General features: G+C 42.6%; 1 protein-coding gene across 1 annotated transcript in view; it reads right to left on the bottom strand.

Moving 5' to 3' along the window:
• The window catches only part of LOC311235245 (wings apart-like protein homolog), a 150,804-nt gene that overhangs the window by 32,806 nt on the left and 93,391 nt on the right, over positions 1 to 24,607 (bottom strand). The window contains exons 14-16 of the mRNA XM_084322656.1: positions 4,571 to 4,743; positions 1,891 to 2,006; positions 42 to 209 (exon numbers count right to left, since the gene is read on the bottom strand). Of these exons, the coding sequence (XP_084178782.1) occupies positions 42 to 209; positions 1,891 to 2,006; positions 4,571 to 4,743 (457 nt within the window). The remainder of the gene's footprint in view (positions 1 to 41; positions 210 to 1,890; positions 2,007 to 4,570; positions 4,744 to 24,607) is intronic.

The raw sequence follows: 24,607 nt of genomic DNA, 5'->3' as shown, positions 1-24,607 counted from the left end.
TAACACTATGACAGACTGGCAGGTCTACAGGTCTCACCCACCTGTACAAGAGCAGCGATGGCGCTGAGGTCCCCAGTGTGAATGGGCTCCTGGGGGCCCAGTAAGACGGTAGAGTCACATGGTCCCTGGCCCTCCTCCATCTTCATCTCCACCAGACAGTGTCTGTTCCTGGCGCTGTACTCAACCAGGTTAGTCAACAAGCCAAGACCCTGGGGAACGCAGACGGACAGTTATTACATCACAACACAAGATGTGTATGTAGTGTCAGGGCTGTACAGTGCCACGAGGTTATCGCAAATTGCCCCTTAATTTGGCCCGTGCGAGTGGTAAATAATATTTGGGGGCAACCTTGCGAGTAGTGATTTCAACCCTTCATTCGCATTTCACTCCTAAATTAATCCATACAAATTGGATAAAAAAAATAGTAAAACATTAGCCTACAACCAGGGCTGTACAGTGAGACATAATGTGGACGAAATCTGTCTGCGATTAATGAATTTTGTGTGTGAAAAAAATATTTGCGTGTACTGTGAAGTGAATCTGGGCCACGCTATTCTACTTGGTAGTTGTAGTCTATCGTGCGATTAAATACCATGTCCCGTCTGCGTAGAGTCCATACATCCAACACCAAATCCCATAATGCCTAGCGAACAATCGAATCGAAACTGAATGTGGCCTATTGCATCGCCAAAGAAGAACTTCCTTTCAATAAGTTTAAGCCGCTAATTTTGCTCTGCAAGAAGAACGGAGCGGATATCAGTCCCTTATGACAACCACGTCCGATGTGGAGAGATGATGAGACCATAGCCGATTAAATTCAGTCGGATCTGGCAGTGATGATTGACGGGACACACTTCTAACGTTCAGCCATGCATTAGGTGAGTAGCCCACTATTAGGACGTTTTTCAATACTTAAATACTGTCTACTTAAATTTCGCTCCGGGGATAAATAAAGTATCAACCTATCTATCTATCTATCTATCTATCTATCTATCTATCTATCTATCTAATAATAAGACAATATGCAAATAAGATAATACTAATAATTGTCACGGTTCCCCGTATGAAAGTGGCTTGCAACTTACTGCTGGTAAAATCACTGTTTATTTCTCGTTTTGCATAGTATTACATTCCTCTTCTATAAACAATCAGAGTCCTACCGTAAGAGCCTCATACGGGTCAATTAAACCTTTTTGATTAGAGTCTTTCCTTCAAGCTAAGTTGAACTGAACATTTCACTGTCAAAAGCGCAAACTTAAACAAGGTTGCGTCGCAACACGGTTTTCAAAATAAAGGTTACATATACAAATACCGTAGTAGGCCTCTGAATTCTTATAAAAAAAAGTCCCGGATATACATAAACATTAATTGGCATAGATCTCTATAAACGGCCCAACACATTGATCACTTTAGGCACACCCTGAAACCAGTAACATCAAAAATATGAAGCGGGTAATTACCCATAAAAATAATAAACCTTTCATGGGGTTATTTACAATACCGTAATAATAATTCATTTTATTTATAAAGCACTTTTCATTGTGAAACAAAGGTATGGAGAGTTTCTTGTCCTCCTGATTAATGCAATGGTGTGTGTGTGTTGTGGTGATCTCATTCAAGGAGCACTACAAGCGCGCACACACACACACAGTTTGTTGTTTTTGTTCTATTAGTGATTTACACACTTTCTCAGTTGGTTCATTATAAAAGATACAAACCTGAAAACAAAAGCACTTAAATGTTAAATAAAAGGACCACAGTAATGAGGCATATTCTGTGCCCCTAGTGAAAAAGCTTAGCGTACAGCCCTGAGTGTGTGTCTGTGGTGTGTATGTAGTGCGTGTCTGTGGTGTGTATGTAGTGTATAGTGTATATGTAGTGTTTACTCACCAGGACTCTGATGTCAAACCTCTGCTCCTGAGGCAGATACTGAGGAACCCGGAGAACACAGTTCAGAACTGTGAGGATCAGGTCCTCCTGCTCCCCTGTCTTAGTGCTTCCCCACTCTAGAACACGAACACACACACACACACACTTGTTTATATGATGTTTGTTGGTACAGGATGAATTTCTGAAGCCTGTCCTAACCGTCATGTGTTGAGTTGAGGACTGAGTACTAACTGTTGGGTTGAGGACTGAGTACTAACTGTTGGGTTGAGGACTGAGTACTAACTGTTGGGTTGAGGACTGAGTACCAACTGTTGGGTTGAGGACGGAGTACCAACTGTTGAGTTGAGGACTGAGTACTAACTGTTGGGTTGAGGACGGAGTACTAACTGTTGGGTTGAGGACTGAGTACTGACTGTTGTGTTGAGGACTGAGTACTGACTGTTGGGTTGAGGAATGTGTACTGACTGTTGGGTTGAGGACTGTGTACTGACTGTTGGGTTGAGGACTGTGTACTGACTGTTGGGTTGAGGACTGAGTACTGACTGTTGGGTTGAGGACTGAGTACTGACCGTTGGGTTGAGGACTGAGTACTGACCGTTGGGTTGAGGACTGAGTACTGACCGTTGGGTTGAGGACTGAGTACTGACCGTTGGGTTGAGGACGGAGTACTGACCGTTGGGTTGAGGACGGAGTACTGACCGTTGGGTTGAGGACTGAGTACTGACTGTTGGGTTGAGGACTGAGTACTGACTGTTGGGTTGAGGACTGAGTACTGACTGTTGGGTTGAGGACTGAGTACTGACTGTTGGGTTGAGGACTGAGTACTGACTGTTGGGTTGAGGACTGTGTACTGACTGTTGGGTTGAGGACTGAGTACTAACTGTTGGGTTGAGGACTGAGTACTGACCGTTGGGTTGAGGAATGTGTACTGACTGTTGGGTTGAGGACTGAGTACTAACTGTTGGGTTGAGGACTGAGTACTAACTGTTGTGTTGAGGACTGAGTACTAACTGTTGTGTTGAGGACTGAGTACTGACTGTTGGGTTGAGGACTGAGTACTGACTGTTGGGTTGAGGACTGAGTACTGACTGTTGGGTTGAGGACTGTGTACTGACTGTTGGGTTGAGGACTGTGTACTGACCGTTGGGTTGAGGACTGAGTACTGACCGTTGGGTTGAGGACAGAGTACTAACTGTTGTGTTGAGGACTGAGTACTAACTGTTGGGTTGAGGACTGAGTACTGACTGTTGGGTTGAGGACTGAGTACTGACTGTTGGGTTGAGGACTGAGTACTAACTGTTGGGTTGAGGACTGAGTACTAACTGTTGGGTTGAGGACTGAGTACTAACTGTTGGGTTGAGGACTGAGTACTAACTGTTGGGTTGAGGACTGAGTACTGACTGTTGGGTTGAGGACTGAGTACTAACTGTTGTGTTGAGGACTGAGTACTAACTGTTGGGTTGAGGACTGAGTACTAACTGTTGTGTTGAGGACTGAGTACTAACTGTTGTGTTGAGGACTGAGTACTAACTGTTGGGTTGAGGACTGAGTACTAACTGTTGGGTTGAGGACAGAGTACTGACTGTTGGGTTGAGGACTGAGTACTAACTGTTGGGTTGAGGACTGAGTACTGACTGTTGGGTTGAGGACTGAGTACTGACTGTTGGGTTGGGTTGAGGACTGAGTACTAACTGTTGGGTTGAGGACTGTGTACTGACTGTTGGGTTGAGGACTGTGTACTAACTGTTGTGTTGAGGACTGAGTACTAACTGTTGGGTTGAGGACTGAGTACTGACTGTTGGGTTGAGGACTGAGTACTAACTGTTGGGTTGAGGACTGTGTACAGACTGTTGGGTTGAGGACTGAGTACTAACTGTTGGGTTGAGGACTGAGTACTAACTGTTGTGTTGAGGACTGAGTACTAACTGTTGGGTTGAGGACTGAGTACTGACTGTTGGGTTGAGGACTGTGTACTAACTGTTGTGTTGAGGACTGAGTACTAACTGTTGGGTTGAGGACTGAGTACTGACTGTTGGGTTGAGGACTGAGTACTGACTGTTGTGTTGAGGACTGAGTACTAACTGTTGTGTTGAGGACTGAGTACTAACTGTTGGGTTGAGGACAGAGTACTGACTGTTGGGTTGAGGACTGAGTACTAACTGTTGGGTTGAGGACAGAGTACTGACTGTTGGGTTGAGGACTGAGTACTAACTGTTGGGTTGAGGACTGAGTACTGACTGTTGGGTTGAGGACTGAGTACTAACTGTTGGGTTGAGGACTGTGTACTGACTGTTGGGTTGAGGACTGTGTACTAACTGTTGTGTTGAGGACTGAGTACTAACTGTTGGGTTGAGGACTGTGTACTAACTGTTGGGTTGAGGACTGAGTACTAACTGTTGGGTTGAGGACTGAGTACTGACTGTTGGGTTGAGGACTGAGTACTGACTGTTGGGTTGAGGACTGAGTAATAACTGTTGGGTTGAGGACTGTGTACAGACTGTTGGGTTGAGGACTGAGTACTAACTGTTGGGTTGAGGACTGAGTACTAACTGTTGTGTTGAGGACTGAGTACTAACTGTTGGGTTGAGGACTGAGTACTGACTGTTGGGTTGAGGACTGAGTACTGACTGTTGGGTTGAGGACTGTGTACTGACTGTTGGGTTGAGGACTGAGTACTGACCGTTGTCATGCGTCAGGTTGAGCAGGACCCCTATTAGGACCCTCATGCAGTTCTCCACAGCCTTGCCCACGTTGCCGTTGATGCAGTAAGGCAGGGCGGTGCCGTCAGAACACAGGGAGCCGGTCATCTCCGTACTGTACCTCTGAATCATCTCCTCACAGCTCCTCAACGCCCTGCAGGAGAGGAGCAAGGAGGGGGAGGGAGAGAGACATTAGGGAAGAGGTCGGCCATCCATTTAATATTGGGAAAGAAACATGTGGCCAAGTTCAAACTTGTTTTTGTATTGAGGATTCCCAGACATTGCAAAATAAAATTCAAGGACTTTTAAGTACTTTTCCAAGCACTATTTTTCATTTTCAAGGATGTCACTCGAAGAATACAATAATACAGTTTTTTAAGCATCTTCTTGGCCTGCTTGCCAGCTAGAGCATCACACGCGGAAAAAATTAGGAAAAGCAGTTGGAGCGAGCGAGACAGACTCGTCAGATTTGATTAAAACAGAACAAAAAAATACTATTTCTTGATTCAGAACAATTTGATCATGGATGAACAAAACATTCAATGCGAAATGGTTGATGTGAAGGACTTTTAAGCACCTTGTTAAAAAAATTGCTGTTTAAGGAATTCCAGGCCTTCACTTTTTTTGTAAAAAAATATCAAGCACTTTAAGCACTTCAAGTACCTTGTGTATGCAAATTATTTAACTTAAATTTCTCTTTATTTTTTTTACTTTTATTTATAGCATTTTCAGCTTTTTCTGGCCACGCAGGACCGATAGAGGAGAGAGGGAGAACGGGAGGAGAGGTAGAGAAGACATGCGGCAGATGGTCACCGGGACTGGGAAACGAACCCGGGACGACCGATTCGCGACTCTGCGCGCTATGTGGTGTGCTACTGGAGCGCCCCATTTAACTTAATTTCTAATAGCGTTTGTGATCCCACTGCCAGTGAGGTGCATTGAATCATGCCATGATTATGGCTGCACCTAACGACCATTTTTTTTATCCATTTATCTAACAATAATTTTTTCAATTAATTAACCCATTCTCTGCCACCACTTTGATCATCCTAAACCATCCTCTGCCAGCGCAGTCACCAACCCATGAGAGGAGACGTACATAATCAGTCCTATAACTTAAGGTGTTTTAGATTAGATTAGATTGTACTTTATTGTCATTATATTGGCATACAATGAGATGTGGGACTCAAACTTAACTCATTCCGGGCCAACCACGAGTATAGTCGGGTTAACTCGCCATCGCTTCCGTGCCAATCACGAGTATAGTCAGGTTTTAATCGTTTTTTCTTTTATTAGCGATATCCATTCATCCATCCAACCTGATGGTATCGTTGGGAATGGGTCTGAGCTCGCAAAAGGGCAAATACCGCCGCCTATCGTCTCCCGGATGGTATTGCACATCATTGGATTGGATTGGCTGGGACTGTGTATCAAAAAAAGAAGTCCGGTCCAGGTTTTACTCCTCGGGCATGCAGCTGGATACTATTGCATTGAGTCCCCCCACTGGGAGCATCGTGGATCATTGTGTTTTGGACTATAACGTTCAATGGACGCAATCGATATTTGGAATGGCGATCAGGAATTGGATTAATCTTTTTGCATGACATCAGATGTGAGGTAAGGCCTTTATGTTACGAATCTTGGGGTAATCAGATGTTCCTATCACCACCATCGGAGCGTGTGTGTGTGTGAGGTTCGCGCCGACCAAAGTACGGAGAAGCGATTTTTCAGACCCCGCTTCTCTTCGTACATGACACATACTATCGATAATCTAGCGTTTATTTGAAAACGATTCATAAATCAGCCGAAAAATTACAACGCGTTTTGTGTATTCCACTAAAGAGCTATTATCGTGTCTTTCTCCGGAATTACTAGAAATCTCCAAAACTATACTCGTATTCAAAACGGTATAAAACAGAAATGTACAGATGAAAAAACAATCCGTTTCATACATGTTGACTGGAAGCAACTCATTGACGATCACTGTGTTATTTAGATCTATTGCTATTATATTTGATATGTTTTATGCACTCGCAAATAAGTCCTATTCTCCATTGGATATAGCGTTGGCACGGAAGGGCCATCAGCAGAGGGCGCTGTTGGCCCGGAATGAGTTAAGGTGCAGTAATAAAATCACTAGGGGTGTAACGATGCATCGATTAATCGAAATGCATCGATTCTAATGTGACGATTCAGCTGCATCGATTTGAAAATATTAGAATCAATTATAATCTAAATTAATCTAAATCTAAAAAACCTAGTCCATCCATGCTGAGTGAATCAGTTCCCCCAGCCACATTTGTGTATAAATCTTTTTTGGGGAATTAACTGATTTGTACTGAAGATGTAATTAATCGAAAATGTATCAAATCGAGGTAAAATGAAGAGATTTCATGATGCATTGAATCGTTGCCTGAATAATCGTAATCGAAATTAATCGTTGTGAGGTTGCATCGTTACACCCCTAAAAATCACACAAGTAATAAAAGAGAAACATAAAATACTATACAAGAAACATAAAATACTATACAGAAACATTAAATACTATACAATAAGACAATGTTACAATATACAAAATAACAATACACAAATAACAATCAGAGTTTATTTAGCTCAATGTGTTGTGGTAAGACGTTGTCGTCAGTGCTCTGTAGCGTGGCTTGTATATGGACTTGTTAGCATCGTGTCCTTTACTTTTCCGTGTTTGTTCGCCTCAAACGCCAATATTCAAATTTCACTCTGGCTGTTTATCCTTTTTAATCCAAACCGGTCACGGAGGCTCTGCATTTGCCATCTTTAACAAACTAACACTGTGACAAGACCAGCAAACTATTTTCAAACGAAGTCCATTTAGAATCAAATTGTTTTGAATATTCATAATCACGTCATTCCTTAGCCGCTTAGATCAAGCGCACCTTAACCGCCTTTCTTAATTAAAACAATCTTAACCCCGGTTCAGGATTGCACATGTGTGATTAAAAGTTTTAGATCAGAACATTCAAACGGTTACTTACTAGCCAATGAAAGTGATGAGCTCTAAAATTCTAACATAGTTCTGAGAAAAGTTAATAGAATTCTGTAAAAGAATAAAATAAAACCCTTACATCTGAAAGAGATAAAACAGAGTGCAGTGCTCAGAAAGTACGCCAACATCCGCACAACACAGCAGAGGCTAACGAGGTCAACAGCTTCATGCTAACCATGTATATAATGATATTAGTGGTAATGGGAGGTCATCAATGATTGAACACAGAGCACACACTACGTTCATATGTCAGGATGCAAGAGAGAGAGAAAGAGAGAATGAGAGAGAAAGCAAGAGACAAGAGTGAGAGAACAAGCAAGAGAGAGGATAGAGAACAAGCAAGAGGATAGAGAACAAGCAAGAGAGTGAGAGAGAGAACAAACAAGACGAGAGAGAGAACAAGCAAGAGAGTGAGAGAGAGAACAAGCAAGAGAGACGAGATAGAGAGAACAAGCGAGAGTGAGAGGAGAGAGAACAAGCAAGAGAGTGAGAGAGGAGAGAGAGAACAACCAAGAGAGTGAGAGAGTGAGAGAACAAGCAAGAGAGTGAGAGAGAGCAAGCAAGAGATGAGAGAGAGAGAAAAAGCAAGAGGAGAGAGAGAGAAGAGAGCGAGAGAACAAGCAAGAGAGAGGGGGCCAGGGGGTAGAGACAGTGAGAGAGGGAGGGAGGGAGTAAAGGATGGAAGGAGAGAGAGGTTATGAGGAGTGACTCCATAAAAGAATGGAGAGTGGTTGAAGGACAAAGACCATGTTATAATGCTTAAAGAGGACATAGACCATGTTATAAAGCTGAAAGAGGACATATTAGGCCATGTTATAAAGCTTAAAGAGGACATATTAGACCATGTTATAAAGCTGAAAGAGGACATATTAGACCATGTTATAAAGCTGAAAGAGGACATATTAGACCATGTTCTAAAGCTTAAAGACATATTAGACCATGTTATAAAGCTGAAAGACATATTATGCCATGTTATAAAGCTTAAAGAGGACATATTAGACCATGTTATAAAGCTTAAAGAGGACATATTAGACCATGTTATAAAGCTGAAAGAGGACATATGTGACCAGGTATGGACTTCAGGGTCATGTTGAGGGATCTTAATGTTTTTCTTTTTTTTCTTTTTTTTTTTTTTTTTTACATATTATGAAAGTACAGATTCATACCTTCAAAATAAGCCATCACTTGAACATTTTGGTGGGATACTTTGCAAGCTACTTCCTATGATTCATGGTGATATCACAAAACGTATTCAGAGATAATAGCCTTCAAGAGACGAGCAGGCTATTCGGTGACAATAGTGAAACAACTACAACACTACCCAGAAGTCATTGTAATCCATGGCCCCCCTCTCTCTAGGGCAATTAACACCTGGCAGCTTTCCAGTCTGAGGCTCTTTGTTATTACAATGAGTCTGGTGACTGCAAACACAACACCCAGAGGAAAAAGGAAAAGTCATGATAGTTTATTAAAAAATTAGTGTGGTAGTGAAAGGTTAACCTTCTGTAGTGTGGTAGTGAAAGGTTAACCTTCAGTAGTGTGGTAGTGAAAGGGTTAACCTTCTGTAGTGTGGTAGTGAAAGGTTAACCTTCTGTAGTGTGGTAGTGAAAGGGTTAACCTTCTGTAGTGTGGTAGTGAAAGGGTTAACCTTCTGTAGTGTGGTAGTGAAAGGTTAACCTTCTGTAGTGTGGTAGTGAAAGGTTAACCTTCTGTAGTGTGGTAGTGAAAGGTTAACCTTCTGTAGTGTGGTAGTGAAAGGGTTAACCTTCTGTAGTGTGGTAGTGAAAGGTTAACCTTCTGTAGTGTGGTAGTGAAAGATTAACCTTCTGTGGTGTTGTAGTGAAAGGTTAACATTCTGTAGTGTGGTAGTGAAAGGGTTAACCTTCTGTAGTGTGGTAGTGAAAGGGACCCTGATAATAAACAAGAGACAAATCAAGTTTCAAGATTTTATTAGCATTTAAAACACGAGATAAAAATAGACATGCTAAAGTCAATGTTCAATGTTCTGATGGCCTCTCCAGATGATCACCGTGGTCTTTTTGAACCGCTGCTGGATATTTTGGCCTGACCAATAAGCATTTAGATGTAAATACATGTAGTGTGGTAGTGAAAGACACAACAACTAGGTTAACCTTCTGTAGTGTGGTAGTGAAAGGTTAACCTTCTGTAGTGTGGTAGTGAAAGGTTAACCTTCTGTGGTGTGGTAGTGAAAGTGGTAGTCTTTTTTCATCGAGAAAAAACGGATAAATAGTTTTTTTTACCATATTTCTACACATTTCGCTGCCACATTACAAATTATGAAATCTCGACGAAATACCTCTGAATAAGAATTTAAAAAAAATTAAAGATTCGATGACTAATTCGGCCAGAAACGGCTTTGAGGCGAATCGTTACTAAGCGCTTCTGTAGTGTGGCAGTGAAAGGGTTACAACATCTCTCCAGCCTCGCGCTGCACCAAGCAGCAGCAGCACCAGCACCAGCAGCCGCTCGATTGTACATTTGTAACGTCAACACAGCCCAGCTTTCAACAGTGTTATTTAGATGTATTTACCCATTAGGTTGGAAAAAATGCACCCTAACGAAATTCGTTCGCTCATAAAATTCTAACTGTGTTTTAATGGTTTTTAATTAAGTTAAAACATGCGTTTTATAACGGGTCAAGGCCTCTTTTTTTATCTTTTTCTTTTGACACTGCGTTACGTTGCTTATAACTTATAACATTAAGATAGTGTATTAATAGTGTGTTATTCTCTCTCTGAGATAGGAGAGCTAAATAATGTGTCTGTGTGTTAACACCTATTAAGTACCAGTACTTGCTACCTGGACAGGCCTGCACAGCCTGCGCATGTAGTTTTTCTCCTCACTTGAAAGAAAATTTGTGGAACTATTATAACAATAATTACCTCATTTACAAGTTGTATTTAAGTTTGGAACTAAGGGCAAACAAGGGAACACATTAATGACAATTCAAATATGTAAAAAAAAATCAAGATTTCGATTTTTAGGATTTTCTGAACAGCAAGACATTTTCTTCATTTCAGAGCACCTCCCCCTTTGCGAATCAAATCGGGTTTGGTCACGGCGGGTCACATATTAGACCATGTTATAAAGCTTAAAGAGGACATATTAGACCATGTTATAAAGCTTAAAGAGGACATATTAGGCCATGTTATAAAGCTTAAAGAGGACATATTAGGCCATGTTATAAAGCTTAAAGAGGACATATTAGACCATGTTATAAAGCTTAAAGAGGACATATTAGGCCATGTTATAAAGCTTAACCCATTGCTCGCCAATGACTTGTTAACACGTCATTCTCCGCCATGCGTAATCTGCCAATGACGCCGTAAGGCGTCTTTGAGATCAATATTTCATATTTTCATCATGGTATTCACATTTCACCCACAGAGTCTTGGCTGGTGCTGTAGGACTCCGCTCAACTCTGCAACGCTTCAATACCGCCACCTTGTGGCCGATCGACGAGTTGCCAAACCGGAAGTGGCCGGAAGTGCTTGGTCCGTCCCCTATTTTCGTCCGGCCACTCGGTGATCGTCCCGGGGCTCAATACAGACATGGATATGGATCTTTGCCATAACTCAATAATCAACATTATTTGGACGTGTATTAGTAATATACAACCCGGCAATGGATCGCATCGATCAACATCCCATAATAGTTATCTTTTTGCTCCACTCATCACCCAACGCTACGTGGAGACTGGGGTGAGTTTCAGCGTTTTTTCTTTACCATTTTCGATACAAACTGCTCTGATCAATATATCACCCATACTACATGAATCATTTAACGTCGGTCACGGAATTATAAACGACCCCCCCCCCCCCCCCTCCGTTCATCCGCGCATGATGAGTCATAACTTCTAGGACCGTGTACAGTTGACATTTTTTATCTGGCGTCGATCGGTATCAAACTGCATTTGATGGTCTAATATATGCATTTATGGCTATATCTCACGTTCTATGAAATACTGCAGAAAACGATTAAAATATATTTATACTCTAGACCGTATTTTTGTATGAATTAAAAAGTTAAACGTTCCTACATCCTGAACGATAGATAATTGATGTTGAATGGGCCATAGTAATGTCAATTTAGCAATACAATTTAAAAAGTTATAGCCCTGCAAAGAAGGTGAACATCTCCATAGACAAATAGAGCTGGCAGAGGATGGTTTAGGATGCCCGGCGGAGAATGGGTTAAAGAAGACATATTAGACCATGTTATAAAGCTTAAAGAGGACATATTAGACTATGTTATAAAGCTGAAAGAGGACATTAGACCATGTTATAAAGCTTAAAGAGGACATATTAGACCATGTTATAAAGCTTAAAGAGGACATATTAGACTATGTTATAAAGCTGAAAGAGGACATTAGACCATGTTATAAAGCTTAAAGAGGACATATTAGACTATGTTATAAAGCTGAAAGAGGACATTAGACCATGTTATAAAGCTTAAAGAGGACATATTAGACCATGTTATAAAGCTTAAAGAGGACATATTAGACTATGTTATAAAGCTGAAAGAGGACATTAGACCATGTTATAAAGCTTAAAGAGGACATATTAGACCATGTTATAAGGCTTAAAGAGGACAAATTATGTGTCTTTTCAACAATTGTATAGAACTTCCTTGAATCTGTGAAACATGTTTCTTAACCTGTTCCACCCGACGAGACCGGTACCGACCCCCAAAATGACATCTGGTCATAAATCAATATTTTTCAGAGTGTTGCATACATTTTGCAATTTTAATATCAACCGTTTTCAAGTATTAACATCACTAACATGTCACAAAAGCATGTAGAATGTATATTATCATCAATATGTTAGTTTAGCAATAGGTTTAGATAGATTAAACTTTTCGATTTTATGAAGTCTAGTCGCGAGGGCGACCATTTTGGACATTTTGAACCGTGGGAATTGTAGCCTTTTTGCGGCCATTTTGTAGAGGGGGTGCATAGCTGTCGATCAGCGTTGAAATCTTCCTGGAAGATTATATGGGGTTCAAGGTTCAGAGATCTGTATGATTTTTTTTTTTTTTTTTTAACAAATGTTTTTTAATTTTAATTTTTTTTTGACACGGCATACAAAAATTTACAGTAGAAATCCACTATAAAACACATGCATGCTCTTACTCGTTCTTCCCCCCCCACCGGACCCCCCTTGAATACATCCATTATTCCGTTTGATACCAAGGATTAATAGTTCATATAATGTTTTATCCTCTCCACCACCCCTAACCAGATTTCTATTTGGCTTCATTAATACCTAGAATTCGTGCGGTAGATATCTCCAGGTAAATCACATCAAGATATGTAAGAATCCATACCCTCCGGCACATTTTATCAGGTTGAATCCAGCGTGATGCTATTAGCTTTTTGGCAGCCGTAGTACCGGACAAGATTAGCCTCTTTATGTGTACAGAGTGTGATACCTGAGAGACATCATTCAGCAGCAATACAGAAGGCATTACAGGTATTGTCAAATACAAAAATCCTGATAATAGTGTGGTTATTTCTTCCCAAAATATCTTAACAGGCGGACATTCCCAATACATATGCATAAATGTACCATCATCACCGTTTGTACATAAGGAACATCGAGAGTCTTGTTTAAGCCCCATACGGTTCAATCGAAAAGGAGTTAGGTAAATCCTATGAATAAAATTAAGATTAATCTGTTGATGATCCGGGTTACGTGACGATAGCCGAACATTTGCCCAGACCTCAGCCCAATCAAAATATACTTCCAGGTCTGGTATATCCATCCTCCAAACTGAGTCTAGGGGAAGGGCTTCATACGAAGATGTAAGTAAGTGATGGTAAAAGTCTGTGACAAATCCTCTCGATGTCTCCCTTTCATAAAAGAACTTGTGATATCTGTGGTACTCAAGTGGTGTCTTTAATGGGACTCCATGAGCCTTCAAGCATGCTAATAATTGTCTGTAGAAATAATATGTGGAACTGGTGAGGTTAAATTTGTTAAATATATCTTGATAGCTACAGAAACCCCGTTCGTTGAAGATATCTCCCAATGTATGTATGCCATTCTTTTCCCATTTGGGAAATCTGATAGGTTGTTGTGCAATAAGGAGTGTATTGTTATTAAATATGGGAGTGTTTATGCCATTTATGTTAGTTAGTAAAACATTTGTGTTTCACGCCATATCCGGATCACATGTGTAATAAGAGGGCCAAATTTCAAGTTGCATTGCTTAATTGATAGGTTGGTGTATACTACATCCTGCAGTCTATGTGGTGCCACAATGTTTTCTTCTAATGTTCTCCAGGATACAGATGCTTGAGAATCAAACCAGGTGATCAGTGGTCTTAAAGAGTACGCTTTAAAATAGTGGTAGAAGTCTGGAAATGCTAAACCTCCGTCGGCTTTGTTTCTCTGTGCGGTGGATCTTTTAATTCGTGGAGGTTTGTTGTTCCAAATAAATTTATATGCGGCGGAGTGTAATTTTTTCCAGTAGCCAGCAGGGGGGGGGGGGGGGGGGGGGGAGTTGATTCTGGGTAAAACATCCATTTTAACTATTGATACTCGGGCCTGTACTGAGTTTTTATGTTTTGACCACCTGTCAAAGTCATTTGTGATCCTTTCTTGGATTCCTGTATAATTATACTTCACTGTTTGGCATATAGTGGGGAATATTTCAACTCCAAGACATCTAAAGTGTTCTACCATTTGTATATTTCCTGGAAGGATGGTAGCCTTCGCAGTGACATTCAGTGGAAGGAAGGCCGATTTTGGCCAGTTTATCCTAAATCCTGATAGATTGCCAAAATCGTCTATTAGCTTGAGAAGATGAGGTAGTGAGGTGGTAGGGTTTTGCATTAACAATATTACGTCGTCCGCATATAAACTAATATGATGCTGTGTGCCCCTAATTGAGATCGGCTCTATGGATTGGGATCGTCTTATATACTGTGCTAAAGGTTCTAAGGATAGAGCAAATAGTCCGGGACAACCCTGTCTAGACGAACGCGAAACAGGAAAGAGAGGGGAGGTGAATTTACCTGTTATAACCATGGCCAATGGCTCTGTGTATAGTACTTTTATCATATTAATGAATCCTACACCTAACCCCATCCTTCCGAGTACTGCCCATAAATAAGACCATTCCAACCTATCAAAGGCCTTCATCGCATCCAGAGATAATATAGCTGTAGGAGGCACGATATCCTTGCTGTTGTCCATCACATGTAGTAATCGTCTAATATTATCCGTGATCAGGCGGCCTCTTATGAAGCCTGTCTGATCAGGATGAACTAGAGCTGTCATATGCTTCCGGAATAGCCCGTCCATGGAGTAAGTCGCATGTGACAGAGCTGCTCACCCGTTTTTAGTATTTTAGTATATATACCACCAATGCGTTTAAAACTTGACGCATATATCAACTGAGATTATCAACTAACTATATTGACTGAAAGATTCGTGATGTCACCGAAGAAAGAAAACCCAAAACCAAGTTCAGAGGACCTGCCTATGGTCGCGGGATACGTGCGTAAAATAGCAGAGGATATTGACGAGATGGCCTCCTCCTCAACCGCTATAAACACTTCCGCAGATACAGAACATATCATCGGGGAAATGAAAAGAATGGAGAAAACAATAACCAAAAAAATAATAACCGAAATAACCGAAAAAGTAGATGCTATCAAAAAATCTATCGAATCCAATATCGAAGCGCTAAGGGTGGGTGCCGATGCACATATTAAGCGCACCGAAGCATTGGAAACTGGTTTGGAAGAACATCAACATAATTTCGGTCTGATCTACAAAGACATAGCTGAGATCAACAATAAGTTAACGGCTGAGATGAAGGGAAACTACAAAGAACATAAGACGGATCTCAACGATATAACGGCTGAGCTTAAGCGAAACAATGAAGAACAAAAAGCTAAAATATTCGAGCTAGAATATCAATCTCGTAAACTGAATATCCGTATAGTCGGACTGGACGAGTCGGTGAGCTGCACACATCCTGAAGCGTTTGCGACAGAATTACATAAAATCCTGGGACCAACTATCCTTCCTATGGTACCTGAGGTGGATCAGTGTTACAGATTGGGGACCCGATCCAACGACAACAACGGCAGACCTAGAGTGATTATGGCTGTCCTACGTCAAGTCAGACTAAAATAAATTATCATTCGGGAGACGCGCAGGATGAAAGGCGACCTGAAATACAAGGATGTGTCAATATACTTCTTTGAAGATTATTGTCGGGAAGTGGTGGCCTTGCGGGCCAAGTACAAGACGATGATGTCTCAACTCTATTTGGGGAAATACAATCCCACATTGATGTACCCTGCAAGACTTCGCATCGTCGATAAACATGGAGAAAGGGTTTTCCTCAACTCGCCTGAAGAGGCTGGCAAATACATAGCAGCACAACGTGCAGGATAGTTTATATACGGCCTTTTAATCTTTGTTAGGCATGGACACCATATCGTAGGGGTGGACGGTATGGTCTAAAATTTATATCACGGTATAATTTGAAGCATAGACGGTAACGGTATATATCACGGTCATCAGTGTTTCCGTTAGAATAATTTTTTTTGCCCGATAGGCAGGCTATATAAATAATGACATCCTCAAGGCATGTAGATTTATAATATTTTAACTTAAAACTAGGCTACTTTTGCGTATAGTCATTATATTCCAAATAAAATAAGTCCCGAGACTCCGTGCTGCTGCCGACTTTAAATCAAATAGGTGTCTGTGGGCAGTCACCCGACATTAATAAACAGCAGTCTGTTATAAGCAAATTTTTATGAGCTAACGAATTCCGTTATATTGGACATTTGTATTAATTATATCAAGCGAAGAACTGAGAAATTTGGCAGAGAGAGACGGCAACATTATCGTGGGTTTGCGTGATGACTCTCTCCACCTCGCAACAACTTATTTGCAAAGAGTATGTCGCTGCAGAGCAGCAGATTCGCTGTTTTAAGGCTCTATCTGGGGACCGCTCAACAGCGCCCCCCACCCAACAGCTGAATTGCCAATGACTGAATTGGAGTACTGCACGGTGCCGGTACAGATGGGTGGCTTATGGTGGATTCTGCGGCTCTGCAGCTGCATATGCTTCTCGCAAAATCCAACATCCAGCTCGCGCTGCCCAGCCGTCAGAACACTACACATCATAATGTTCACAGCAAACTGTAGTTGATCACCAGGTATGTTTTATTAACGTAGAATAATTCATATAAGAAAAACGATAGGGAAATATCTTACCTTTCTCCACTGGTTAAAAATGCCAGGAACTGAAATTGAAACTTGCTGTGCGCCGCGGTGATATGTGTTTATTATGAAATGACAATTGCGTGTTGACACGCCCACTGCACGAAGCCTCCTAAATAACTTTTTCCAGTTTGCACATATCTATTATCTATGACTAATTCTATCTATTTTTAGGGGCAAATGAGAGTGAAATAGTTGCGCTGTGGTTACATGACGTCATTGCTATTTTAGAGCTGCTCTACCGGTTACAAGGTATAGTCAAAATCCATACCGTAGAGCAAATTCATACCGTTTATACCGTATACCGTTTATACCGTCCACCCCTACCATATCGTATAAACTTTAATGAACCGCTGATTTGGGACAGAGAGACCTACAAGCTCTGAGTTATTGAATGTTTTCCCCGTTGGACTTTTATTATTGCGGACATATTGAACTTAAAATTGGAACGATAGAGAAGATTAGCATGCCGAAAGGATGACACGCAAATTCATGAAGCGTTCCTTATTTTAATAGTATGGATTTCTAACAACATTCTGGAACATACTGGAACATTCTGGTACTGTAAAAACGACATATTGGAATAATCTAGAACATTAAAAACATTCTGATACATGGAACATTCTGGAATCACAGCAATATGTGGCCAGACATACAGCCAGAAGACCTCCGGGGGAATAACATTCTTCACAACGGAACATCGCCCACACCTGGCTAGGGGAAGTGCTGCATATACGTATTTAAAAACGTCTTTTTATTAATTGGAAATAATTCCACTACTTCTCCACTTTATACTCTAGGTGTTTAAGCATAGCAAAGCTCTTTCAAGATCTAAGTAAATGTTCTATTTTTTTTGAGGTTCTCTATTTAGTTCAATACCTCTATTATTCTTGGGTTGTTTTAACTTACACAAGTTCGTATAAAATGTAAGTGATTATGGTATATTTGAAGCTTATTTTTATTTTTTATTTAACACTTTGGCTGCCATGGGTTAAATTCATTATCAACCGTAGGTTGCCGGCTCTATTTGTCTATAGAGAAAGTCCCCTTCTTTGCAGGGCTATAACTTTTTAAATTCTATTGCTACATTGCCATTATTAGGGCCCATTCAAAGTCCTATATGTATTGTTCATTGTGTAGCAACGTTAAACTTTTTCATTCACATATTCATAGTAAAGTATGGTCTAATGTATAAGTATGTTTTCATCTCTTTCTGCAGCTTTCTCCAGAACGTGATCTATAGCCCCAAATACATTATATTGATGATGCAATACAGTTTTATGGCAATCAGCGCGATATAAAAAATTCCAACTAGACGTACTTCTAGAAGTTACTACACGTCATCTGATGTTGACCGGATGGTAGGGTGCATCAAAATACACATTTCCAGCGTATTGATTTGTATGGGTGCTAAAAGTGTTACCATCCATGTAAAAACAATACATGCAAAATATTTTTGCAATACGAGGTGATTTAGATGTGGAACGGTACATCAGTACATGCTGTCCTCCCCCAACATGGCCTGCTGTTAGTGTCTGTGTGTGTGTGTGTGTGTGTGTGTGTGAGTTGCAACATTGTTACATCTCGCACCTGGTCCTGCAATATTTGGGGGGATGGGCCAATAAATAGCTTTGCCTGTGTGGCTCTGCATCACAGTTTACTCAATTCCCCCAACTCCACCATCACCCACCACAGGATTCAGCTCTCCAACTATATCTCCAGCTATCCACTCCAGTTATCACAAGATGGCGTTGCCGCCTTTAGGCTCCCGCCAGAGCAGCTGCAGCCTGGTCTTTGGTCTGGGCCCCAGCATAACCAATGCAGATGCCATCATCACTGGCGCCAAACTGCCAAGTGGTCGCCAGATCTTGCGGTGCATGATGTACAACTGCGACACGCAACTGCATGCCAAGCGGCCAGGTTTGACCGGAGCCTTGTCACGGTTCCATGCGGCTAAGGACGTTTTGGAGCAGGTGCAGCCATTTTATGGAAAGGCCAATATTCCAATGGTGAGTGATCGTCGAGCATGCGTCAAGATGGTAGCGCTTGTCGATGCTAGCAACAAGCTGCGGCACATTCCGATGGCCAGGCGCTCCAGTGAGGCTACAGCTCGACTGGTGGACGCAATGGAGCACAAGCTGGATGCCACATTCCCGCTGTGGTCTCCAAATGCAGAGGAGCTGATCTGTGATCCAGAGGACATTGCTTTCCTGGCCAGCATGAAGGGCGACAGAGTGGCCACATTTGGAGCATTGGATGCCAATCTGCAATCCAAGTTGAAGCGGCGACAGGAGCGTGAAGCAGCGCAGCAGGCATGCTTTACCAAGGAGCAGCAGGAGATGACTGCGAGGTCCAGCATGGCGGTGGTGTTGGAAAGCGAAAGTGATGAAGACAGCAATGCAGATGAAACAGCTGCTCCACCGGCTGAGAACACACCCACCCGTGAGCGTAAGAAGACTGGCACCACAGCCTTCATTCCATCAGACATTCTCAGCCGGCCGAGTCTTGTGTCACTGGCTACACGGTTGAAGATCACACCAATGCAGCATGCTGCCTTCGCACGCGGTCTGATCGAGGAATCCGGTGGCAATTCGGCAAAGGTCTCCACATCCTACGCAACAGCAGACCGAGCGCGCCGCCACGTGTTGCAGGCCATCAGTGAGGACCAGCAAGAACAGTGGACACCACCTCCCATGTGCACCTTGCACTGGGACAGCAAGTTGACGCCAATGCTCAACAATGTGCGCCAGTTGGAGGAGCGTCTGACAGTGGTCGTCGGAGACGCGGAGCGGCTCAAACATGCTCGGTGTACCAGCATACATGAAGGGGACTGATGAGGCATGTGGAACGATCATTGCCCGGCTGACATGCAAGCTGCTGCAGGACTGGTGCTGCACCGATCAGGTTGTCAACATGGCATTTGACACCACCGCGTCAAACACTGGCCATCTCACGGCAGCCTGCATTGCCATCCAGCTCTCACTGGGTCGACCACTGCTCTGGTCCGGGTCCCGGCACCACATCGGCGAGGTGCTCCTCAGCCACATCTTCACTGACCTCAAGGTGGAGACGTCACGCTCGCCAGAGGTTACATTGTTTACACGTCTGCGCGACAACTGGAACCTGTTGCCACACAAGGACAGCAGCCCATTGGCCCGCTACATTCCTGGCGATGCCGAAACACCGTTCCTGGGCAAGTTGCGTGCTGAACTAATTGTGTGTGCTGCAGGAGTGCTCGACTACAAGCGAGGCGACTATCGCGAGTTCGTGCAGCTAGAGCTGCCGCGATAACCGCATTACCGCGGTATCGCTGTTGCATCACGCCCACCGCAGAGTTGGGCTGAATACCGCATCACCGCTGTTTTTTTTAATAATAATAAAGTAGCGCCCAGACGTTGGACTTGCGGCTCTGCAGATATACCCTACTCGGTTCCAAGCGACCCTATTGGGTAGAAGTGGTACCAGAAAAGTCATGTGAAACATTGCAGACCACTGATTGGTCAGAAGAGAGACGCGTCACACGTTGGAGTCTTTGAACAAAAACAGAAAGCCGCCATCTTTACTGCCTCGCTAAGGATGTATTTCATTCAGGATTTGTTTGCGACAGCACCAAGTGTAATAAACAGAAAAGGATGGATTCACTGTGTATTCTGCCTCATTTATTGATGAAACAAAACCGACATCAACCCAATTTACCACCGAGCGGAGAGTTTAGTGTCACAACAAGATCGCTGATGTGTTAAGTTTGTTGTTGTTATTAGCCTAATACTAACGTCAGCAGATATACACAAGAGGTAACGTTAAACCCGGGTTGCTTGGTAGAATAGACACAATGAGGTAACGTTAGCTTTAGCACAATAGACACAACGAGAGTCTGGTTAATGTTGTTATTGATTGATTGATTGATTGATTGAAACTGTGTTAAACTCTGGCTTGCTGCAAGCCCTCGGACATGGCTATGCCCACGGAGCTTTCAGTGTACACAAGCGGCCCCGCCTGCATCCCCACACGGAGACAAACGGAGTAGTACCTGGCTGCAGTGGAAAAGGAACGAAGTACCAGGTACCTAAAGCGGGTCGAGTCGAGTAGGTACTATGCAGTGGAAAAGCGCCATTAGACTAGAGGCAGGCTATATGCTATAAAGAGTAGACTACTAAAAAAAAAAAATGCATTCAAATTATTATTATTTTTTTGTGTGTGCGCACTGTGCGGTAATAACCGCGGCGGTAGGAAATATTTCGCAAATTTGTGCGGTAAGGAAAATATCAATACCGCGGCAGCTCTACGTGCAGCTATGTCTTGTGTATCTGAGTGCAGACAGTGCAGAGCACACTCCAGTTAACTTCCAACGACCGGGAGCACTGCACAAGGCGCGGTGGATGGCTAAGCTGCTCTACACTCTCAAGCTGGCCTTGATGGAGCAGCACATTGCCTTGCTTCCTCAGGGGACCATCACTACACAGCAGCAGGTGCTGAAGATTCGGGCGTTTGCCAACTTCATCACGCACATCTACGCAACGTGGTGGTTGACCTGCGACACGGCCGTAGATGCGGCATGGAATGACCTTACACTCTACCACAACCTGTACACATACAAGTCTGTTGACGAGGGCATCGCAGCATCAGCGATTAAGGCGCTGAAGCGGCACCTATGGTACCTGTCAGGCGAGATGCTGCCCCTGGCACTCTTCAGCACCAAGGTGCCAGTTGGCGAGCGGCGCGCACTTGCAGATGCTATATTGGAGCACAAGCCGGCTGATATATCCATGCAAGCCCCACAGCTCCACTTTGGCACTGGCTTCGGCAAGCCAAAGTTTCCAACCCTCTCGCCGACCACCAGCTTGGCTGACCTTGCCAACCGAGACTGCTGGTTCGGCATGCACCTGCTGCACATCGATCCCGCGTTTCTTTCACTGGATGTAGAGGATTGGGTTACCAGTACAGCATTTCAGATGGGTGCAGTGAATGTACGTGCCATCAATGTTGTGAATGACTGTGCCAAGCGTGGCGTCAAACTGACATCAGACTTTGTGGCAGCAGCCAGGAGCGAGGAGCACCTGCAGAATGTGCTACAGGCAGTAGAGCATGACCGCTCAACACAGTCAAATCTTCGCTGCTGCAAGCGCAAGCTGGACCAGGTCTAGGACTCTAGGATGCTTGAGACATGTTTGAAAGACTATTTCAATGTTGTTATCAAACATTTTGTTCTTAAATGTTAGGGTTAATAAATGTTGTTCTCAAAAACTATTTCTTGCCGTTTTTGAAATTGCCTTGTCATGTTATCTAGTAAAACGCCCAAAAAGGCCAATTTTCATATATTTCACATGCTGTGTGCTACCTCTAAATCTCAACGAATCTTTCCCAAACTTTGCACAAATAATTTTTATGTTTGTCCGAACAGAATGCAACCCCACACAGATTGATATGTTCAGATAAAAATTTTGCATTGCAATTTGATGCACCCTACCGGATGGGCTAGGGGGCGTTTATAATTCCTTGGGCAGCGTTATACCAATCATCTAATGTGGGTCAAGTGTTGATAATAGCAGTTAGTATCGAAGACGGTAACTTTACATGCTAAAACTCACCCCAGTCTCCGCGCGCCGTTGGGCGATCATCGTATAGTAGAAATTGTATCATTATGGGATGTAGATTTACCCGGTCCATCTCCAGCTTGTATAATGGTATATACGTCCAAATCATGTTGTTTATCGAGTTATTGGCAATCGATCGCTATGTAGTGTGTCGAGATCGAGTCCCGGGACCTATTAGCGAGTGCCCGGAAGTAATACGGCCGTCCAGCACAACCTCTACGGCACTTCCTGTTAAGCGATTGCGCCGATCGGCCACCAGATGGCGCTCCTGAACCGCCAGAGAGCTCAGTGGGTCCTCCTGGTGGATCTCAGGCCAGCGGAGGGGACATATGAATCCGATCCCAGATTTTTTAAATATTGATATTAAAGACGCTGTAAGGCGTCTTCGGCAACTTGAGCATGGCCGGGAATTACGTGTTTAGGCGTTTCCCGGCACCCAAAGTGTTAATTTAATTTATTTTTTTTTAACAGGAGAGTGGCCAAGCCACAGTTGACATTCTACTTATGGTAGAATTTAGAATGTTAGATCCTATGGCATACATAGGAAAGTTAAGGATGAATTGCTCGGTCTGGGCAGACTGGTCATGTAAGGGGGGGAGGGTCAGAATCCTATGGGGTTTCAGAGGGATAAGGGAATATATGTATGGGTGTTTTTTATGTTTGTTATCATGCTCAAGCTCTGCTCTCAACAGGACCTCAATAATTGGATATATATCTATTGTGAATCGCTTCTCCAGACGACTTGCACACAAGAATACAGCAACATGTTTAGATTATGGCTAGTCTGAATATAATGATTTGGAATACTAGGGGACTGAACAAACAACAAACAACATAAATGCAAAAGCGTGCTTACATTGATGAAAAGCAAACAGGTTGATGTGGCTCTTTTAAGCGAAACGCACCTTTTAGAAGCTGAAAATGTAAAGCTGGCGGACAAAATATATCATAATATTAGCTACTCATCTTTTGGAACTAGATCCCGTGGGGTAGCTATAGTCGTGAAAAGGAAATTGAATATTAAATTGATGGACATATGGTCTGATACAGACGGCAGAGTAACTATTGCTAAGATAGAATACAGTAATAGGAAAATTGCGTTGGTAGCGGCTTATGCCCCTAATCTTTATGATGCCAACTTCTACGCAACACTCACAAATGCAATGTTGGACATCCCCGAGTATTCATTTATAATTGGTGCAGATTTTAATGGCATATGGGATCCCTCGATTGAAAAATCTAACCCCACCACTTCCAATGATCAGAAACAGGCATCTAATGCACTAAAGGATTGGGCCAAGAATACGGGAGTAAATGATCTATGGCGACTACTCAACCCAACAGCCCTAAAATACTATTTTTTCTCAGCAAGACACGAGTAATTTTCCAGAATAGATTATGTTTTTGCATCCCCTAGACCAGTGGTTCTCAAACTTTTTACACCAAGTACCACCTGAGAACGTAGCCGGCTCTCCAAGTACCACCATATGACCGGCGTTAAAATACAGTCTATTCAGCTATGCACAGTTCACGCAGGAGGCAAATGTATTCCTAATACCATTATTTATTGTTAACTTTTGTCAGACACAGCCACAATGTACAAAGGGATAGCACTAGAACTAGCAAACGCTTCCACACAACTCATACAATGCAAGGGGCATTGAGAACATAATAACTAACATTCTCACATAGCAAGTGAGAAAATTAAGAACAACTGTATTTCAGCAAATGTACTTAATTCTCTCTCACACTCACACACACACACACACACACACACACACACACACACACACACACACACACACACACACACACACACACACACACACACACACACACACACACACACACACACACACACACACACACACACACACACACACACACACACACACACACACACACACACACACACACACACACACACACACACACACACACACACACACACACACACACACACACACACACTTTTGAATTTTTACCCTTTAAATGCCAGTGTTTGTGATGGGCATCACACATTATTGTAAAAAAGAAAAGAAAACACATATTCAATACATTTTTGAATGTTTACCCTTTAAATGCCAGTTTGTGTGATGGCATCACAAATTATTGTTAAAGAAAACA

This window comes from Notolepis coatsorum (assembly GCF_963971535.1).
Source record: "Notolepis coatsorum genome assembly, chromosome: 10".
NCBI lineage: Eukaryota > Metazoa > Chordata > Actinopteri > Aulopiformes > Paralepididae > Notolepis > Notolepis coatsorum.
Note: the sequence above shows the minus strand (reverse complement) of the source record. Positions and strands in the feature narration are given on the sequence as shown.